The sequence below is a fragment of the Giraffa tippelskirchi genome, chromosome 4, assembly GCF_054371585.1.
Source record: "Giraffa tippelskirchi isolate mGirTip1 chromosome 4, T2T-mGirTip1v1.2.pri, whole genome shotgun sequence".
In the NCBI taxonomy this organism is placed as follows: Eukaryota; Metazoa; Chordata; class Mammalia; order Artiodactyla; family Giraffidae; genus Giraffa; species Giraffa tippelskirchi.
The window spans coordinates 35,416,449-35,437,856 of NC_137278.1; the positions used below are offsets into that span (position 1 = coordinate 35,416,449).

At 40.7% G+C, this 21,408-nt stretch overlaps 1 protein-coding gene across 1 annotated transcript in view; it reads right to left on the minus strand.

Moving 5' to 3' along the window:
* ALK (ALK receptor tyrosine kinase) overlaps window positions 1–18,734 on the minus strand; it is a 759,079-nt gene extending 740,345 nt beyond the window's left edge. Inside the window, exon 1 of the mRNA XM_081484296.1 lies at window positions 17,036–18,734. Coding sequence (XP_081340422.1) covers window positions 17,036–17,720 — 685 coding nt within the window. The 5' untranslated portion in view covers window positions 17,721–18,734. The remainder of the gene's footprint in view (window positions 1–17,035) is intronic.
* Window positions 18,735–21,408: the final 2,674 nt, after the last annotated feature.

A 21,408-nucleotide genomic window follows, 5' to 3' on the forward strand; every position in this document is an offset into this window, starting at 1 on the left:
GCAGCAGAAAGAAACTTTAAAAAGTTATAAGAGTCAATGTTTATTGAGTGCTTATTATGTACAAGGTACTATTGTTTTAACATTAGGTATTATTTCATTTATTTTCAAAATAGTCCTCTAAAGGAGATAATCTCTTTGTACCATTTTCAGGAAACTAAAGCCCAGTAAGGTTCGTAAGCAACTTACCTATGATCAATCCAGCTTTCAGGCATTAAGGCCAAGATCTGAACCCAGGAAATCTGATTCTAATGGCTATTGTCTTTTCCATAGTACCAGACTGCCTCAGAAAGAAATTTAAAGCAGCTATTATAAATACATTCAAGGGCTTTTTAAAAACATCATGAAGAAAGAAACACAAATGGAAGTAGATATTCTAGAGCTAAAAAATATAATATCTAAACTAAAAATATATTAGATGGGCTGGTTTATCATCAAATTAGACATTGTACAAGAAAAGGGAATGAACTCTAAGACAAGCAAAAAAACTACCAGACAGAAGTAGGGAGAGAAACAGGGCTGGAAAAAAGTGAACAGACCCTTAATGAAATGTGGGAATACATTAATTGTATAACATAATTATAATTAGATTCTTAGGAAGAGGGAACAGAAAAAAATACTTGAAAAATTTCCAAATATGATGAAAAATATAAACCTACAGAATTGAGAGTCTCTCAGCAAATCCCAAGCAAGAAAAACACAAAGAAACCCACAAGATACATTATAATGAAACTGTGGAAATTTCATGATAAACAAAAAATCCTACAGCAACCATGGGATGATGGGAAGTGAAACAAAAGGGGAAATAGAGATAAAAATTTCACTGACTTCTGATCAGAAACAAGACAAACCATGTAACAATAGGACAATACTAAAGTGCTGTCAACCTAAAAGTATATCCAGTGAAAAATCTTCAGAAATATAAGCAAAATAAGGATACCTTCAGCAAACAGAATCTGAGCAAATTTGAATAAAGAATGGCACAACATTAAATATTAATGGATGAAAGAAAAATATTGTAGATGGAAAGTGATTTAAAAGAACAAGGAACTTCTCCTGCAGCCAAGACAGAGTAAGTCCACTAAATCCTATTACCCTGTGGCTGACAACCAAAAACTCTGGACAAAATACAAAAACAACTATCAAGTGACTCTTCAAAAAGTAAATAAAACAAGGATTGAGGAAGAAAGTAAAAGTAAAAACTTGGAAAGCAACTCCTAAGGATTCTTGGAGAAATCCTTTCTTTCTAGCCAAAAGGCCAGGTAAAGGGCATTGTGATCCAGAGAATATGTATCTCTGACATTCTTTTTTTCTCTCTCAATTCATGATAAGTCCTCAGGAGAGTTAGCTTGGCTGGTGATGTCAACAGCCAAACTCTAATAGAAATCCTATAACAAACGTTATCATTCAGACCAGAAGGCTGAGGGTGGGGAGGTCGGGGGGCTGGGGGTGGGGAGGTCGGGGGCCTGGGGGTGGAGGGTGGGGGGCGGGGGCCCAAGAAGGGACCCCTTCAGGCCTAAGAGTGTAAAGGGAATCCCTGTTTTGTTTATCTTTATTATCTCTGTTTTGCCTGAAGGCAACCTTAGTTAAAGGAGTTGTGCTGCAGTAGTACAAGTGGGTATGAGTTTAACGAAAATCTAAAAGAAGAGAGAGATGGAGAAGGAAATATGCTAATTCTATAAAGAAACTGGCTGCAGGTTCCAGCTCACCTGTGAGCATTACACATGTGGACAGACTTAAAGCAACACAGCAAAGGCCTTAAGGACAAAACTAAGGTTTAAACCAAACTCAAGTCTCAGACCAAAGAACATTTAGTCAAATTTTCCTGAGAACAACCTAAAATTACTCAATATATAAAGAACAACAACAAAAAAAGGACAAAGTCTTAAGGAGAAAGATGATCAACAGATGCCAATAACAAGATGATAAGATGCTGAAACTATCAGACTTTAAAGAAGCTATTATAACTATGTTCCATGACTTAAACATAAATATCTGGAAAATAGATGGAAAGGTAGTTGTCAGTAAGTAAACAGAAAAATTTTAATGGAAAATTTAAACTAAAAAATATATCTAAAATAAAAAATTACCATAAAATGGAGATAACAGAGTAAAAATTCAGTAAACTTGAAGACAGATCATAGAAACTGTCCAATCTGAAGAACTAAAAGAAAACAAATTGAAAAAAGAACTGAGCAGAGCCTCAGGAGCATGTGAGACAGTATCAAAAGGTCAAACAGTTGTGCAATTAGAGTACCAGAGAGAAGGAGAAAGATAATGGTGCAAGGGAAAAAATAAGGAAATAATGGCTGAAAACTTCTCAAATATCATGAAAGACATATGATATGATCAAGAATCTCAACAAATTGCAAAGAGGACAGAATCAAATAAAATTTCATGCATGGATTCATCATAATCAAACTTCTGAAAACCAATGACCAAAGAAAAATCTTAAAAATAGCTACATATAAGGAAGAACAATTTAATGACAGAATTATCACCAGAACTGTGAAGAGCAAAAAAACAAAAAACAAAAAACCGTCCACTCAGAATTCTGTGCCCAGTAAAAATACTCTTTTTAAGTGAAGATGGAATAAGGACACTAAGATAAGGGAAAAACTAACAGAATTTGTCACCAGAAGACCTGCTCTAAAACAAACATAAAAGCGAGATTTTTAGGTTGATAAAAAATGATGAAATAGGGAAAATTGGAATTTTAATAAAGATAGGAAAACAAGAGAATGCTACATATCTGAGTAAATATAAAGGACTAGTTTTCTCCTCTTATTTAAAATATGAATAACTGCTGAAAGAAAAAATTAAAACTGCTGTCTAGCAGGATTCTAAGTTATGTAGATAAGACATATATGACAACTGTAACACTAAGGGGGAGGATAAAAGGACATATGTAGTTGTAGAAAGTGAAAGTCACTCAGTCATATCTGAATCTTTGTGACAGTCCATGAAATTCTCCAGGCCAGAATACTGGAGTGGGTAGCCTTTCCCTTCTCCAGGGGATCTTTCCTACCCAGGGATCGAACCCAGGTGACCCACATTTGCAGGTGGATTCTTTACCAGTTGAGCCACAAGGGAAGCCCAAGAATACTGAACTGGGTAGCCTATTCCTTCTCCAGCTGATCTTCTCCACCCAAGAATCAAACTGGGGTCTCCTGCATTGCAGGTGGATTCTTTACCAACTGAGCTATCAGGGAAACCTTACACACAGTTGTAAGCCATCTATATTTTACCTGAGGTACTAAAATGTCAACTCAAAATAAACTGTGAAAGCCCATACATATATAAAATCCCAAGAGCAAACACTAAAATAATAATATAAAAAGATGTAATGAAGACAAAAATTAAAACTAAAAAATATTCAAATAACTCAAAAGGTGCCAGGAAAGGGATAACAGAAGAACAAAAAACAGAAAGAGAAAATAATAATAACAAATGGTAGACCTAAATCCAATCATATCAAACATAACATTAAATATACATGTCTAACACACCAAGTAACTGATAGACATTGTGAGACTTAATTTTAAAAAGACACATAAAATCCAACAATATGTCTTCTACACGAAATTCACTTTACATAAACACATAGATTAAAAGTAAAAGGACAAACATCGCTCATTATTAGAGAAATGCAAATCAAAACTACAATGAGATATCACTTCACACCAGTCAGAATGCTGCTGCTGCCAGTCAGAATAGCCCTCATCAGAAAGTCTACACACAATAAATGCTGGAAAGGGTGTGCAGAAAAGGGAACACTCTTGCACTGTTGGTGGGAATGTAAACTGATACAGCCACTACGGAAGATGCTATGGAGATTCCTTAAAAAACTAGGAATAAAACCACCATATGACCTAGCAATCCCACTCCTAGGCATATACCCTAAGGAAACCAAAATTGAAAGAGACACATGTATCCCACTGTTCATTGCAGCACTATTTACAATAAGCTAGAACATGGAAGCAACCTAGATGTCCATCAACAGATGAATGGATAAAGAAGTTGTGGTATATATATACAATGGAATATTACTCACTCATTAAAAGGAACATATTTGAGTCAGTTCTAATGAGGTGGATGAACCTAGAACCTATTATACAGAGTGAAGTGAGTCAGAAGGAGAAAGATAAATACTGTATTCTAACACATATATACGGAATCTAGAAAATTGGTACTGAAGAATTTACTGACAGGACAACAATGGAGAAACAGACATAGAGAATAGACTTATGGACATGGGGAAAGGGGAGGAGAGGGTGAGATGTATGGAAACTTAATTACCATATGTAAAATAGATAGCCAGTGGGAATTTGCTGCATGGCTCAGGAAACTCAAACAGGGGCTCTGTATCAACCTAGAGGGGTAGGATGGGAGAGAGATGGAAGGGAGGTTCAAAAGGAAGGGGATATATGTATACCTGTGGCTGATTAAAAAAAAATAAAATGAAAAGGACAGAACAGATATACCATGCAAATACTAATCAAAAGAAAGCTGATGGCTATATTAATATCAAAGTAAACTTCAAAATATGAATACCATCAGAGATAAAAAGAGACATTACATAAAATCAAAGAGTCGAATTATCATGAATATATACCAATCCTAAATATGCAGGCACCTAATAATAAGAGCTTCAGAAAGAGAAGCAAAACATGATAGAACTGAAAGGAGAAAGAGGCAAATAAAACCTGGAGACTTTAGCTCTCCTCTATTGGCAATACACATAATAAACAGAGAGAAAATCAAGGATATAAAAGACCAAACAATAGTATTAACCAAACTGACCTAACTGACATTGATTGAACATTACACCTAACAATAACAGAAAATATGGTTTTTGCAAGTATACATGGAACATTCAGCAAGACAGGAGCTATAAAACAAACCTTAACAAATTTTAAATAATTGAAATCAAACTAAGTATGTTCTCAGACCACTTCAGAATTGAACTAGAAATCTGTGAAAGATATCTTGAAAATCCTCCAACTATTCAGAAATAAAACCTACTTATACATGACTACAGGTTAAAGAACTAGAAAATATTTTTAATTGAATGTAAATGAAGTTTCATTACAATATAATGAAATTTGTACAATGCAGCTTAAGTAATTATTAGGGGGAAATTTTAACATTACATGATTGTATTTGAAATAGAGGTGAAAAAATCTCTGATCAATGATCTTAAGAAACTAGAAACAATTAGAGCAAATTAAACCCAAGGCAAACAAAATGAAAGAAAGACAATAAAATGAAAGCAGAAATCAGTGAAATTTAAATAAGAAAAATAATAGAAGAAATCAATATCACAAGAGTCATTTTCTTTAAAATTCAATGAAATTGGTATATTGGTATTCTCTACCCAGAATGATGAAAAAGAAAAGAGAAAGATGATGCAAATTACCAGCATCAAGAGTAAAAGAAAGGGCATCACCACTGAGCCTACAAACATTAAAAATAAATAAACAAGGGAATATTATGAACAACCTAACTTGTATTAATTCAACAAATTAGATGAACCAATTTCTTTAAGGATACAAATGACTAAAGTTCACTAAAAAATAAACAGATAATCTGAATAATCCTCTAATTAGTATTAAATAGATATATTTAGTATTCAAAAATCCTCCAGCAAAGACTATACCAGGCCAAGATGGCATCAGTACTGAATTCTACCAAAAACAATTCAAGAAAGAAAAACCTACAATTCTCTTCCAGGAAAAACAGCGTAAGAGGGAGCACTTCCCAATTCATTTTATGATCCCAGCATTACCTAGACCCTAAAGCCTGTCAAAGATAGTAAAAGAAGACTATACCAATAACCTTCATGAACATGAAGAAATTCTCACCAGGTATTAGGAAGTAGATCCAACAATGTGTAAAAAGGATGATAAGTCATACCCATGTGGGATTTATTCAGGGAACTTAAAGCTAATTCAACATTTGGAAGTTAAATACTGTAGTTCACATTCATCAAAGAAGAAGAAAAACCACATGATCATCTCAATAGATGCTCAGTCTGAGGGAAACCAGACACCAGGACAGAGTCCTGTGGAGAGGACCACCTGGCGAAGAACTGAGACCCCACCAATAGCCAGCATCGGATAGCCAGTCATGTGAGTAAAGCACCTTGTAAGCAAATCCTGCAGCCGCAGTCAAGCTTTAGGATGTCTGCAGTTTTGGCTGATAGCTCATGAGAGACTCCATGCAAAAATCACCAAGTCAACTGTTCCCAAATTCCTAACTCATAGGAACTATAAAAGATACTTGTTTATCATTATTTTGAACCACTAACTTTGGGGGTGATTTCCTATGCAATATTAGATAACCAATACCTAGAAATACAAATTAAAACCACAATGAGATGCCACCACACTAGCAATGCCAAATATTTTGAGGGATGTGGATGGAGCAAGTAGAACTCTCATACATTACTGATGGGAACAAATATGGTACATATACCTTGGGAAAATGGTTTTTCAATTTCTAATAATGTTAAACATGCATTCACCACACAACCCAACAATTTCATAATGGATTTAAGAGAATTTATAACATATGTCCTCGGAGTGAATTATACACACAATGTTCTTAACAGCTTTAGTCATGAGAGACCCAAACTGGAAACAATCTAAATGTCCATGAACAGACGAATGGATAAACAAATTGTAATACAGTTGACCCTTAAACAATGCAGAAGTTAGGAAGGCCTACCCTCCTTGCAGTTGAAAATTTGCATATAATTTATATTTGGCCCTTCCAATATAGGGTTTAATTCCTCCATACCATCTGTTCCACATCAGTGGATTCAACCAACTGTGGACTGTGTAGTATTTATTGTTGAACACATCCACACATAAGTGGGCCCCCTCTAAGTTCAAACTCAAGTTGTTCAAGAATCAACTGTATGTTCATACAATGAGATGAATAAAAAGAAACAAACTACTATTATAATACACACCAACTACACAAAAATATCTTAAAAGCATTAGAATTCTAAGTGAAAGAAGTCAGATACAAAAGAATATACTGTATGTTTTCATCCACAGAACAGACAAAACAAATCTATTGCAATAGAAATCAAATCAGATATTCCCTAGAGCAGGAAGTATAGGGTTCATTGCAAAATGTCAAGGAAGACCCTCAGGGATTGATAGGAATGTTCTGTATACTAATTAGGAAGGTGGTTACACAGGTGTACACATTTATCAAACAAAACACTTAAAATAGGTGCATTTTATTGTATGTGAATTCTACTTCAATAAAATTGAAGATAACCATTATATAATGTTGGTCATAAGTTCAGACACCAGGTCAAAAATAATCCTTCCAGGCCAAAAATAATCAAGTGTTCCTTCTCACCTCCTTCCCTCCCCCTCCCCCTACTCTCTTTCTGTCACTCTTCTGGTTTCTTTTAATATAGCTATGCATCTCCATATCCAGAAAATAATCCTTGTCTTCTATTTTCCTGGGTTACCTCTTCTTACACATTCCTCTCTGTTTTCCCACTTATATCTCTGTCATTCTCATTTTTATCTCTCTTTATATAAATATAGTTGTGCTTCTGCCCACTTTTTTCTGTCCCTTCTACACCCTTTCTCTCTTCTTTAACTGACTTGAATATAAAACCAAAGAGTTTTGAAATTTTGATTTGCTATTTGAATATTTTGTTAAAGTTAAGACTGAGTGCAGGAAATATTTGTGTTTTATTTAAATTATTTTATTTAAAATGAAATTATTAAGGGTTATTACATGCAATTTATTACATAGTCCTTGGTTGCTACTTTTCCCTCTTTGAGTTAATGACCTCACTTGTAACAGGGTTCCCTTTCCCTGCTTTAGGAAGCTTTTAAAGCATCCATTCTGGCCACCAATGGAAGAAATGCAATGAAGAACTGGGGAAAAAAACTAGTACTTGTTGAATACCAACTGTGTGTAAGGACTTACTATATTCCTTATCCTATTCTCACAGTGACTCGGGAGATGGGTATTATTTTTCTTACTTTACAAATAAGAAAAACCGAAATTCAAAGAAGAAAATAAGTAGTTTTGGGCCAGTAAATGGTATAAGAGGGCTTCAATCCCAGATCTTTTCCTTATTCTACTATGGTTTATCCAATAGTCATGTATGAATGTGAGAGCTGAACCATAAAGAAGTTTGAGCACCAAAGAATTGATACTTTCAAACTGTGGTCCTGGCAAAGACTCTTGAGAGTCCCTTGGAGTGCAAGGAGATCAAATCAGTCAATCCTAAAGGAAATCAACTTTGAATATTCATTGGAAGGACTGATGCTAAGCTGAAGCTCCAATACTTTGTCCACCTGATGCAGAGAGCCAACTCATTGGAAAAGACTTTGGTGCTGGGAAAGATTGAGGGCATGAGGAGAAGGGGATGACAGAGAATGACCTGGTAGGAGGGCATCATCAACTCAATGGACATGAGTTTAAGCAAACTCTGGGAAATAGTGAAGGACAGGGAAGCCTGGTGTGCTGCAGTCCATGGTGTCGCAAAGAGTTGGACATCACTGAGCAACTGAACAACAACAATCCGTTATTTAGAATAGGACCTTTTACTTTTGACTTTACAGAAGTCCAGTTCCTCATTAGGAAAATGTATAAATGAATGGTGTTGTATTCATATAAAGGAATACAACACAGCAAACTAAGAAAAAGAAAGAATGAATGTTGGCACACAAAATCACACTGATGAATCCTACAGAAATCATGCTGAGTAAGAAAAGTCAGACACAAAATAATATATACGATATGATTCCATCTACATGAAATTCAAAAATAGGCAAAACTAATCAATGATATGGATAATAAGGATGGTTATCTTGGTTAGGGGTTGAATACAGACTGCAAAAGGACAGGAGGGAACTTTCTGGGGATGCTAGAAATGTTTTGTATCTTCATCTGGGTAATGATTATATGGATGCTGTACGTGTGAATTATCATCAAGCTGTACACAAGATCAATACACTCAATCCACCTTATTTGTCATCCCTAAATTAAAAAACAAATCATTTTCTGATGCTAAAACACAGGTCTTATGTCCCACTACCAGAGATCCATTTCCAGAAAAGTCTGAAATTGAGCAAACTGACTTCAATGAAACAACCTCACTTTAGGAACCTTGCGGAGGGGCTTTACAAACACTTTTCAATGCTTCTGAGCTGTTAACTGAAACTTACAGCCTGCCTCAAAGTCTGGGACGTTGCATAGCTGCTCTGAATGCCAAAGGTTGGGGGAACCATGTATGGATAAAGCAGAATCTTAGCACCTGTCATGATTCTTATGCATTCAGTTTTTCTACTGCCTTACATATTTATTTCTGAATAATCCAGACTAGAGCCTTCCACATAGGTTATCTCATACAATGCTCACAGCAACTCTGTGAGGTAGTCAAGATCTGTGTTATCTCCTTTAGGAACAAAAACCCAGAGGCTCAAGGTGTTTAAGGGACTGCACAAGATTTCAAATCCAATGAAGATTAATATCATAATAGAATCTAGGCCTCCTAGCTCCTAATCCAGTATTCTGTTCATCAAAAGAATATTTATTTTAATTATGTGGGCTGAGAATGTAAAAATGATCTACAAAGAAGTTCCACCCATGCCCAAGTTCACAAATCCATATTCTGATGAAAACTGAATAAAATATAAGTGAGAGAAAAAACCATAACCAATGGTTTAAATTTTCCTTCTGATTTCCTTTGGTTATCTGCTTGATTTCCTTTAAACCTGCCTAGATTTCCTTTGTTTTACTTTCATACTTTTTTTCATACCTACCCTTTAGCCTTCTCCTTACTCCAGGGAATTCAGACCACCTACCTCTTTATGCACCTGCTGTCATTTAGCCAGAAAATGATGATTCAAGGAACAAAGTCTCTTAATTAACCATGTGGTTAGGTGTATCTGCCCCAAAGGAGCTCTCTTCCTGACATGTTCTTGGGCCTCCCACTTTCTGGAATGTCTATGTTATATCACCAAATGAATTGGATAAAATTTCCCTGGGAAAGGACCTAAGTTAAGAATAGTCCTGCTGGAAAATTAATCATAATATTTACTGAGGAAAAACAAAAGCTATTCTGAGAAGTTTGCCTCACCCAAAAACATATGGGGTACCTCCCACCCCCTTACTATCTCACCACCATGCCAACATTTGCTTTGAACTGCTCCAATCTCACACCTTGACTGGGTGAAAGAACCCAGGTAATCACTAGGTTAAGAAACACTGGCCATACCCTAGATTGGAGGACAAGGCAATGGCTCTAAGAAAGAAGACATTCACAGGGCTCCTTACTAGCTATTTGCTATTTTCTCTACATGTCCCCTGGACCTATAACCATCCTCACCAACACTCATGTTCATCTACTCTCAAGCAGAGATGATATCCATGTGCATTTTTTGGAGGCAGCAGCTCATCTATGGCTCACATAGGAACGCCACCTATAAAATGCAGTGTGGATGCTTAACAACCTATTTTAGGTTAAGGTACTTTCCTAAGACAGCCTCCCATTCAAGTCTCTGGGCTATGTGTCTCCATGGAATTTCAAAGATTTAATTGCTTTTCATGGGCTCATGTCTATTAACCTTATGACTTTGCATCTCTCCATCTGACAACGGGGGGCTTCCCTGGTGCCTCAGATGGTAAAGAATCTACCTGCAATGTGGGAGACCTGGGCTTGATCCCTGGGTTGGAAAATCCCCTGGAGGAAGGCATAGCAACCCACTCCAGTATTTTTGCCTGGAGAATCACCATGGACAGAGGTGCCTGGCGGGCTATAGCCCATGAGGTCCAAAAGAGTTGGACATGGCTTAGCGACTAAGCATAGCACACATCTGATAATGAATTATGAGGCTAGAAATGTACAGGAAGTGCATAGCTCCAGCTAATTACAATAAAGGAGTTGCCAGAGGTCAGTGGTCCAGTATGTCTGTGGACATGGTAAGGCCTGGACTGCACAGATCATTCTGAGGGAAGATCCACCACTGAAAACTACTGCTCTGTAATGCCTCTATCTTTTTTTTTTCTCAGCATTAGTTTCCATACTTTCACAAAGTTAAGACTTTGTTTATTTCTGTAGAAAAAAAAAAGAATTGGATTGTAAATATGCCACTTGATTCTCTGGACTGAATCCAAGGTCAAAAGGCTATAAGAGGATAATAGTTAATAGGAATAAAGTAAATGCCACACCTCAACACCTCTTTTCATCTACATTTTGGGCAAAGACAGGTCTGCCATGATGGAACAACAGAAACTATCATCCTGGTCACTCCCCACTTCCTCTGGATCTTACCTCTCATCTCTTAGGAATTAGAAGTTAGTTGTATGGCGAATACACAGTATCACAGTTGCTGCCAGGGCTGCCAGGTATTGCCACACATGAGGACTGCACAACTCCAGATGGCACCATTCAAATAGGCTAAAATGTATATGGAACCCTTGTAATTCCAGAGTGCACAACCTGCACAACCAGATGCTGGAGTGCTGCTGCTTCTTGGAAAAAATATAATTGTTCATATTGATGGAGCAGTTTATGATGTTTCAGGTTTTGGCTTAAGATTTACATGTGCTATACTTAGTTGCTCAGTCATGTCTGACTCTTTGAGACCCCATGGACTGCAGCCCGCTTGTCCATGGGGATTCTTCAGGCAAGAATACTGGAGTGGGTTGCCATGTCCTCCTCCAGGCAATCTTCCCAATCCAGGGATTGAATTCAGGTCTCACACTGCAGGTGGATTCTTTACCAACTGAGCTATCAGGAAAGCCCTAAGACTTACATGCATCACCTAATTTAATATTCGGGACACGATCTTGAGATAGGAACTATTTACTATAAACATTTTCAACTGATCAAACCAGGCCTTAAAGATTTTAAGAAATGTTTCCAAGTCATGGCTATTGCCCATCAAATATTTATTGTATGACCTTCTGAAAAAGATAATGTAAAGCTTTTTGTCTATTTACATGTCTTGGTTATTTATAGTATGCACCTTGAGATGATTCCCTTAGTGAAAAGAGCTCTGATCTGAAGGCAGAATATGTGGTCCCAGTCAGTATTCTAACACACCCTCTACCAACTCATAATCTTTCAACATATAAATGAAAGTTTCCAGGTCTAAAACTTTCTACCTAAATGACCTTGAAACAATGTTATCAAACTTCTGGATTCCAATCACTCTACTTACAAAATAAAGCAAATGTTTGCCCTTCCTACTGTATGATTGGTAAAAATAACAAATGTTAAAATGATTTATAAATTATAAAGTCCCATACAACTGTAACAGGACATTAATAATGATTATTTAAAAAAGCAAAATGTCCTTTCCAAATCAGCCTGGGTAAATTTCTATGAAGTGTTGTCAGGCAGTAATCCTGAGAGTGGCAGTAGGCTGCAACTTTTGCTCACACAACTCTCTTTCTTTTCTCCTACCCGCAGGCCAGTCCCTCTTCACCTTCTGCAGACAAACTGCCTTATAAAAGCTTTCATTTTTATTAATGATACCACTCTCCTCCCACATTCCACATAAAACCTCACACGAACCTTCTTTCTCTTTTGTAAATTTGTGAAAGGATCAACAGGATTTAGAAGAAGTTCATCTTTCAAACAGCTGTACATATTCTCAGCATTTCAAAGGGTTTTCAGTAGCCAATAGGAGTTCACCAAATCTAGAACTGATCTCATCTTCTCAAGACCCAAATACTTTTTGTCTTGCCCAATGACTTTATGCCACGCACATGAATATCTTCAATGCAAGTACTGGGTGAGTATCACTCCCCCTACTGAATATACAAAAACCCTAGAGAACACTCTCTTTAATCTAGGGACAAAGAAGAATAAACTCAGTAATTTCAAAATAATGTTTCAAGATACCAACAATGTTCTTGTAAGCACTTCCCACAAACTTCAAAGATACATATGCAATTATTTTCTCTTCCCCCTGGTAACACCAAACTCAGAGGCTCTCCAGAACTGTATCCCAAAAACCCCGACTCCTGATGCTGTTCTCCATCCTAGCTCTCCTGTCTTTTGCAGCTTCTCAACATTTGAAAATATAGAACTGATTAATTATGAATGCTGTGGCTTGTCTGACCCACATCTCACCTTACTCTTTTGCTCCTTTGGAATTCCATTCCATAGTCAGAGGAATATCAATTTCAGAAAACAAGGTTTCCCTGATATCTAACCTGAAGTTTCCTTCTGCTAGTCTCATCCTATTACTTCTGTGGGCCACACTAAATAACTCTTTCCCTTCACTGCCACTCTCCCTCTTCAGAGATTTGTAGATTGTTACCATGGCTTTCCCTTCATCACCACTTAGCCCAGCCATATATATTTAATTTTTTTCATCTTTTGTCATGAGTCAGGCCCTTCAACTCTTAAATCAGCTCTCTGCTCTTCTCTGGACTAACTCCAACTCTCCCAATTCACCTCCAATAACTGATATCCCTTCTGGGAGCTCCAATTTACTCTCTATCTTCCTTCCCTCTCTTTGCCCTTTCCAGAAATGAAATAGGAAGGGACTAACAGATATGTGAGGTCAAGGGTCAAGAATATTGCATTGTATATACCTACTCTAAATTGCTTAGGCCTCTCCATAGTACATATAAAGTCCCAAGTCATATATCCCCTTTCCTGGAATGAGAAGGCAGGTATTAACAGTGAAACAAGCTCTCTTATCGCACAGACCATTATCCTCTAGGCTTCTGCCTGGAGGATGGCAGAAGCAAGATGTCAAGACATTTACACAACAGGTTACAAAGTAGAGCTATGGGCAATGTGGTAGCCTCCAGGAAGACATCATTTTTGAGGTTTGGGCTGTCCCAAGATAGTGTATACCATTTGTATAGCCCCAGTAACTCTCTGTACCTCTTTTCAATGAATGGGTATTCTGGGGAACTACTTCAGACTTTTCACACCTTGATCCCATTTATGAATTCACAATAACCCTCAAAGAAATACCATTAATATGTCATACATTATAAAGTCTCTCAGACATCCTTTTGTTCTCTCAGATAGCCCAAACTGCAAGTGATATGAAGGTATTGCTTTGTTCTAACTAGGTGCTTTTCCATTTTTTTACCACATTCCTAGTCATGGTCTGCTCAGGTTTGGTATCCTACCTTTATTCTGAGACAAATGGGCTACCCCAGGCCCCTCAAAACAAAGGTTGGCAGAAGACCCATCTTCTCCACTTCCTTCCCCACAGACAGCCCCACCAGCAAGACCATTCCCCTCTAGATTAGACCATCAGTTACTCAGGCAGAAACAAGGAGGAATTTACTGAGCTATGCCTATTTTCCCTTCACTTACTTGAAGATCCTATGTCACAGAAAAGTTAAATGCCTTTTCTGTAAGTCAGAGTCTATATAAAAAAAAAAAAATCCATTTCCTCAAACATGATAAATAGCAAAATTAGCCCAAGTGTGACTAATTGTTCCAAGTGTGAGAACTTAAACTTCAATTTTGATACAAGAAAATGAATGAAACCACAATAATGTATGTTGCCCCAAACATTAAACATGATACAGAAGGGTGTGCCCAGTCCCTCCACAGGAAGTCTGTAGTAGAGACTGTATCTAAATGAGGCTGGGGAAGCAGTGATAAGGCAAGAAGCTAGTCCTGCATGGCCAGCTGCCTAACTGCAGACAGCATTTGTCTCAGAGCAGGAGAGTCCACCCTGTTCCAAGTGTGATCACCACAAGGCCTGAAGTGCTTTTCAATAAGCTGTCTGTCTCTCTGGAGGTCATGGGGAGCTCATTCAGTTACACTTAGTGTCTTATTTGATCCCATCAATAATCATTTGATCCCAATACTGCTGAAAAATGCTTGGCTAAAATTTCTAGCCTTTTAATGGCAGAATCCTGGCTCTTTCTAAAACTAGCATTGCTAGATGTGTCAAATGATGCATAAGGGCTTTGTCCTGCTGCCAAATGGACTGTGTTGCTGAGGGAGGATTTGGGATGTTCACTGTGCTTCCCTACAGCCAGTAGCAGAGCAGCTCCCAGAGCACACTAATCTCTACACGAAACTCCCTCACTCAGCAGCTCCAACTCCTCATCTAATGCTTGACTGGAGTATATTCTTCAAAAGCATTAAGCGTGTGACTCTCCAGAGGCACCAGTGATAACTTCAAGCAACCTGCTTGTTTATTGTAGGTAAGTTCAGAGCTGTAGAAAGGACCCCTTTGCCTATATCATCAGCATCTAGACTGCTAGGGCCTGCCTATATAACAAGAAATGATAGGAAAGTTTCAGAGATGCTCAGAGACATGAAAGTGGGAGAAAATCTGCATTCCCAGAGAAGTAATTTTTATTTCCATTACACAACCATTAGGCTCTAAAAGAGAATGTTGCATGTATAAACCATGGAAGCCAAGACAACATTAAAGCACAGCTGTTCTTTACAAAAGTATCTGTGGTGAGACAACAGTATTGGTCTCTATCTCAGTTCACAGAAAGCACTATCAAATTCATCAGATCCTGTCCCTTGCCACAGGCTAGTATAAATTCCAACACTGAACATAAAGGGGTCATTTTAGGTGTCAATACCACTGGTGCTAATGCTGAAATATGTATCCAGACTCTGTTTTCCATGGGGGCCACATACCGGTATATTTTCTCTGCAATGACTGAGAAACCTCAGCTTCAGAATATCCCTGCATGAGACTACTGGGTATATGTGTGTGTGGGTGTGTGTGTGTGGGTGTGTGTGTGGGTGTGTGTGTGTTGGGACAAACATGGGAGATACTTGTAGCTCTATAATAGGCTTTTTTTCAATGCTTTCCATCCAATTAATACAGAGACATTAGTAACCAGTGGAGCATGAGAATTTCATTTATTTCTGACAATGGGAATGATAGAAAAGATGCCAGGTTTTACTCAATGAAATTAGTGTAGGCATTTAAAAGGCATGCTTTCTCTTCTGTGCTTTCTCATTCATTTACATTTTATATTTTATTCACAAGCCTTTCCCCAATGGTCTTACAAAAGAAACATCCATTCAAAACCACCTGGTTTTCCCAGTCAAAGGATATTATGGGAAGAGTTAGAAGTAAGTGCCTAAATACGCAACCCAAACTCAGTGAATATGGGAATAAAATGAGAGTAAATGAAATATAAACCTCATTTCAGGAGTCTCCAGCAGGGAGATCTGCAGAGAAATGGGCCTTCCAGAAACAGGCATTCAGATCTGCTACCACAGATACTCAAGCTAAGAACTGGAGGGAAGGAACTGGGGGCAGGGAGAGAAAGGGAAATCAGCTACTGTCTCTTCCTGGCTTCAGAGTGACCCCCCAAAGGAAAACAATCTTGGCTACTTTGGTCCCTCTCTCCACATCTCCCTCCATTCCGTTGCCTGTCCTTTAGTTCCTCTGTGGCTCTCCCAATACATCTGAGAGGAAGAACAAGAGTCTGTGAGTGGACAGGAACTGGGGTTAGGTGGAGAGCAGAATGAATTAATGAAGAAGAGGCCATTCCTAGGTAAGTCAACATGTGAAGAGGATAGCTGAGTGGGATTCAATAATAAAGAATTCTATATTCCCTGAAAAAGTGTATCACATTCCCCAAATTTGTGGAGGCCAGGAAGAGTAACAAAGGGAAAGGAAGAAAGGTAACAGTTGAGATCTAGAACTAAGCTCTCAGAATGCAGAAGTAATAGAGGGATTTCAACTGTCCTAGGAGCCCCAAATAAAGGACATCCAATCTTGGCTGCAACCCTGTGTCTGTCAGTAGAGAGTCATTCTACCAAGTCATTCTACCGTTCTGCCAAACTTTCCCCCATCCTCCCCGACTTGGTGCTGAGAAGGAAGGGAGAGTCCCTTGGGGAGTGACTGCGTTCAAGAAGAAAATATAGTCTAACTGGGAAAGGAGATTTGAGGAAGGAGGAAAAAGAGCTAAGAACCATGGGATGAGGTTTTGGAAATCGGGGTTAGTTGACAGTGGCTGCAAATTGATGTGTGTAAAAAAAAAAAAAAAAAAAAACAAATCCCGAACCACTCAGGCGGGAGCTGCTCACCGGTCCCAAAGATCTGGAAGAGAAGGCGGGGCTGGGAGGCGCGGATCGCGGCGGACAGTCTTCCCTCTCTGCCCACTTCAGACACCTTCTTCTCCGGCATCAAGCGGATCCTCAGCCGCCCTTCGCCGTGTCGAATCCACCAGCTGAAGAGCTCAGTGAGGTTGAACTGAAGCAGCCCCGCAGTCGCCTCCTCTGGAGGCCCGACGCAGCCCTCAAGGATCGCCTCCTCTCCAAGCTCCAGCACCAGCTGCTTGGCCCGCCGAAGCTTGCGAATCGAGCCTCCCTTCAGCACCCTGGACAGCGTCCGTGCCTGAGCCGGGGTGGGAGAGCTGGCGCCTGCTGCCCACGAAACCCCGGGTGGTGGCCCCACCAGCCTAAGCAGTGGGGCGCAGTCGAGAGCTAGCGAGCCGCGCGCCTCCAGCCGGCCAGCCCTCGGCTCCGAGGGGGACGGCGGCGGCAGCAGCAGGTCCCGGGCGTAGACGCGAAAAAGCGAGGGCACCACAAAGTCCACCGCCAGGCTCTTCCTCTGCAGGCGCGAGTAGCTAAGCGGCTCCCGGGGCTGCAGGGCCGGCCCCATGGCCGGAGAGCCCATGCGCTGGCCGGTCTCGGTCTCAGTCCCGGAGCCTGAGGCTGCCGGTGAAAGCAGCAGCAATAACAGCAGCCACAGAAGCCTTGTGGCTCCCATCCCGCCAAAGGGTGACTGTTTATGCTAGAGCTGCGACTCCCCGGGAACCAGCCTCACCCTCCGCTCCCCCTCAGATGAGAAGGGGTTCCTAACAGTCGTTGGTCCTGACAGGCTCCTTCCACCAGATCTCGGGGGGCTGTCCGTGCACTAGGTTTCCTTTCCTCCAACTGCAAGGAGGAGAGCAGGAACCTCAATAAAACGGGGCTGGAAGCTCAGGGGCGTGTCAAGAGACCCTGAAGCGCGAAGGGCTCAGCAGCTGGGACCCTATGCCTCGCGCGCCGCGCAGAATGCCGCGCCCCCGTCCGTTGATCGCCGCGCTTTGGAATGGAATGAGAGAGACTACTATGGTTGAAGGGAGATGACAATTAGGTACCGTCCTCTCCTGCCCCTCGCGGCCTGAGCTGTGGTCTGTCCACTCTTGAGCGGCCTCCGACCCTCTGCAACTTTTACGCCGGGAACGGTGGCTCCAAGCTGGTATTTGGTGTCCTGGCTGCCTCCTGAGCTGCTTTCGGCTCTTCTGAGCTCCTCTTCCGCGTCTAGCAGGGAAACGAGGGCACCAGCTGTTTTCTCGCGCACCCTCCCGCGATCCTCCGCAGCGGGAGGTCTTCGGACTGCACTACTAGCTGAACTTCTGGACCTGAATCGAGCCGTCGCGCTGCGGTGCAGAGGTTCAGGCCGCCGCCGCGCAAGTTTACATCGTCCTTGCTCTCCTCCCGCGTCTGGGCTCAGAGTTCTCAGGCACCAAAGCGGCCCCGGCGGCAGAAGCGGAGTGAAAGCATTCAGGGACCAAAAGCCCGAAATCTTGCTGCCCTCTCCTCACTCATCGGCAGCTCCAGCGCCTTCAGTGGCTGGGCAGAAGGTGGCCGGAAGTCGTTTCTGCGCCCCGCGACCCTCTGGGCCGCGGCAGCTAGGGTGCCAGCTGCTACTGCCGCTGCAGCCCCGGGAGCCGCTCTATCGCATCTGCCTGGTGGCCCGCCACTTGCAGCTGGCGGAGCCGCGAGCGCGCGACGAGAAGGGGCCGGGCCGAGGCGGGGGCGGGGTTCGAATGCCAACTCCTCACCGCTGCTGGGCCCACGCAGCCCCGCCCCGCCCCGCTCGCCCGCCAGCCAATGGTGCGGCGAGGTCGACTTCTTATGCAAATCTGCAGAGCCCCCTCTCCCCCCCGCTTTCATTGAGAAAAGCACAGAGCCAGCCCTACCCTCCCTCCACCCCTCTTCCCTCTCTCGCTCCACCTCTGCCAGATTCCCTGCCCTATGTCGCTTCTGTGTCAACAGGAGCGTGTATTAGATAAATACTAGGACTGGAAGAGGCCTTTGTAATCAAGTATTCTAATTTCCTATTTAAGGGAGCAAACGAATCCGACTTCGGAAAAGCAGTTCTGGAATAAAACTGGAGGCCAGGGGAGGGGAGAAGGGAGGGGCAGTGTGACACTGCCAACTCTGGGCTTGGATTAGGGCCCTTAGACAGAGTCTTCTCTGACCCTTCCATTATCTGAGCGCGTTCCTGGGGAACCTGGTGATCCCACCATCCACACAGGATAAAATGATGCGGAGGTCGGGGGGAGCACTTGGCGGGGGCGGGGGTTACGGGGGAGGATGGAAGTGGCTCGCGATCTTGCCGAGTTGCGATTCAGCTACAACAAATATTTCAGACCGCCGTCACACCGTGTTTTCTCAGAATGGTGCTTAAATATGTGTTACTTCCTTTACTCTCTGCAAGGTAAATATTTCAAACTTTAGTTTTAGAGGAAATTGAGTCGCAGAGATCTTAACTGATTTTCCTAGGATCACATAGTCCTACGTGCCTCCCAAGCTTTTACTCATGCCTCTTAACCACTGCTCTTAACCATACCCATCTATGAGTAACAGCCTAAGAAGTCTAGGAGTGACTTAGCTAGAAAGAATGATCTGGCATTCCTGTTCATAGTCCTAGGAGTGACAGTTCAAAACTGCAGGCCATTTCTATAGCCCTGCGAAGTCAGGGCTTTATCTCCAGTCTCTCTCTTCATTTCTCTTGAGCAGCTATTACAGAACCTGGATAATGGCTGTGTTTACAACAAGTGGTTCACTGGAATCGTAGACAAAACTACAATCTTTGGTGCACACAGTGAAGCTGATTCTCCCTCACTGAGCAACAAAGAATGACCTGATTCATAGAAGAAATGATGCTCTTACCTTGGTGGAACAAGGGAAGGAGGGAGAAAAGGGAAGAGGAAGGAAAGGGTATGAAGGTTAATAGCTTCCTAGTATGTGAGCAAATATGTTTTGATTTTCAACGTATTTCACTGGCATGCACACTAATGAGAGAATAATTTTCTATGTAACATATTAAAAAGACTAAAACACAGGTCCTTTCATTCCCCACCGCAGCCCTTCCTTATTTCTCTAATTCTTGTCCAAAGTCAAACTGACTCCAGGCATTTGTCAATAACTATGAATCCGCTACAATCAACAGCCACTAGGGGGCTGCAGAGACTTTCAACTTAAGATATCCGCCAGGGTTGACATTTTCCTAGGTAATCACCAGGATCACTGCCTTTTTTGCACCTAGTGAACACAAGGGTCTCAATTCTCATGCTTTTATAAATTTTCTCCAATATCCCCAAAAGGACAAGTGCTTCTCTCTATCGATTAAATCACAATGAATCCAAAATTTTTTCCCTTTTTGCTAAATAATTTAGAAAAAGAGGCAGAAATGAATATTGATAGTCTATCAGTCACATGAGTCATATATGTATATGCATATACAAATGTACCTGTGTGTTTATGTGTGTGTATCACATCACACAGTGGCCTTTTGAGAAAAGGTATGTATTATTATTTCCATTACAGAGACAAAACAACTAAGGCCCAGAGAGTCAAAATAATTTGCCCAAGGTCAAACAGCAAATAAATAAGAGTTGGAATTCAAACCAGTGATTTTTTCCCTCCAAAATTAACAGATCTCACTGAGATAAATTTTGCCTCTTGCTCATGCTTACAGCTATAATTTTGCCACTTCTCCCCTACGTCATTAACTTCCCCAGTGGCACAGTGGTAAAGAATCCGTCTGCCAGTGCAGGAGATGCAGGAGACATGGCTTCAATCCCTGGGTCAGGAAGATTTCCTGGAGGAGGAAATGGCAAACCATTCCAGTATTCTTACCTGGGAAATCCTATGGACAGAGGAGCCTGGTGGGCTACAGTCCGTGGGTCGCAAAGAGTTGGACACAACTGAGCAAGCACATCTATTCTACCATATATCATTTCCATCTAGAGCACAGAAGATGCAAAAGAGCAGTTAAGAACAAGTGGGGGAAAACAGAGATAGAAAGATTTAAAATGTGGCGGCAATGATAACTAACATGGTCTGATGCACATATTATGGACCAGCATATTTCAAAATAATTTTCATGTATTATCTCATTTAAGAGTCATACTAACACTATGAGGGAAAGTAATAATATCTCTATTTTACAGATCACAAATGGAAGCTCAGAGAGGGTAAATTCCCAACAATAGACTACAAAAGGTAACAAAATTTGTTACAGAATTTGAACTTGGATATCTGACTAAGAAGTCCACGGTATCAAATCCTGGGTGACCTCACAAGACAGAAAATGGAGTATGGTGGAATAGACTGAGATGGGCAGAGGTGAACAAGGAAAAAACTGAAAACTCAACTCAAAAAGAGAGATATAGGATGTGGGA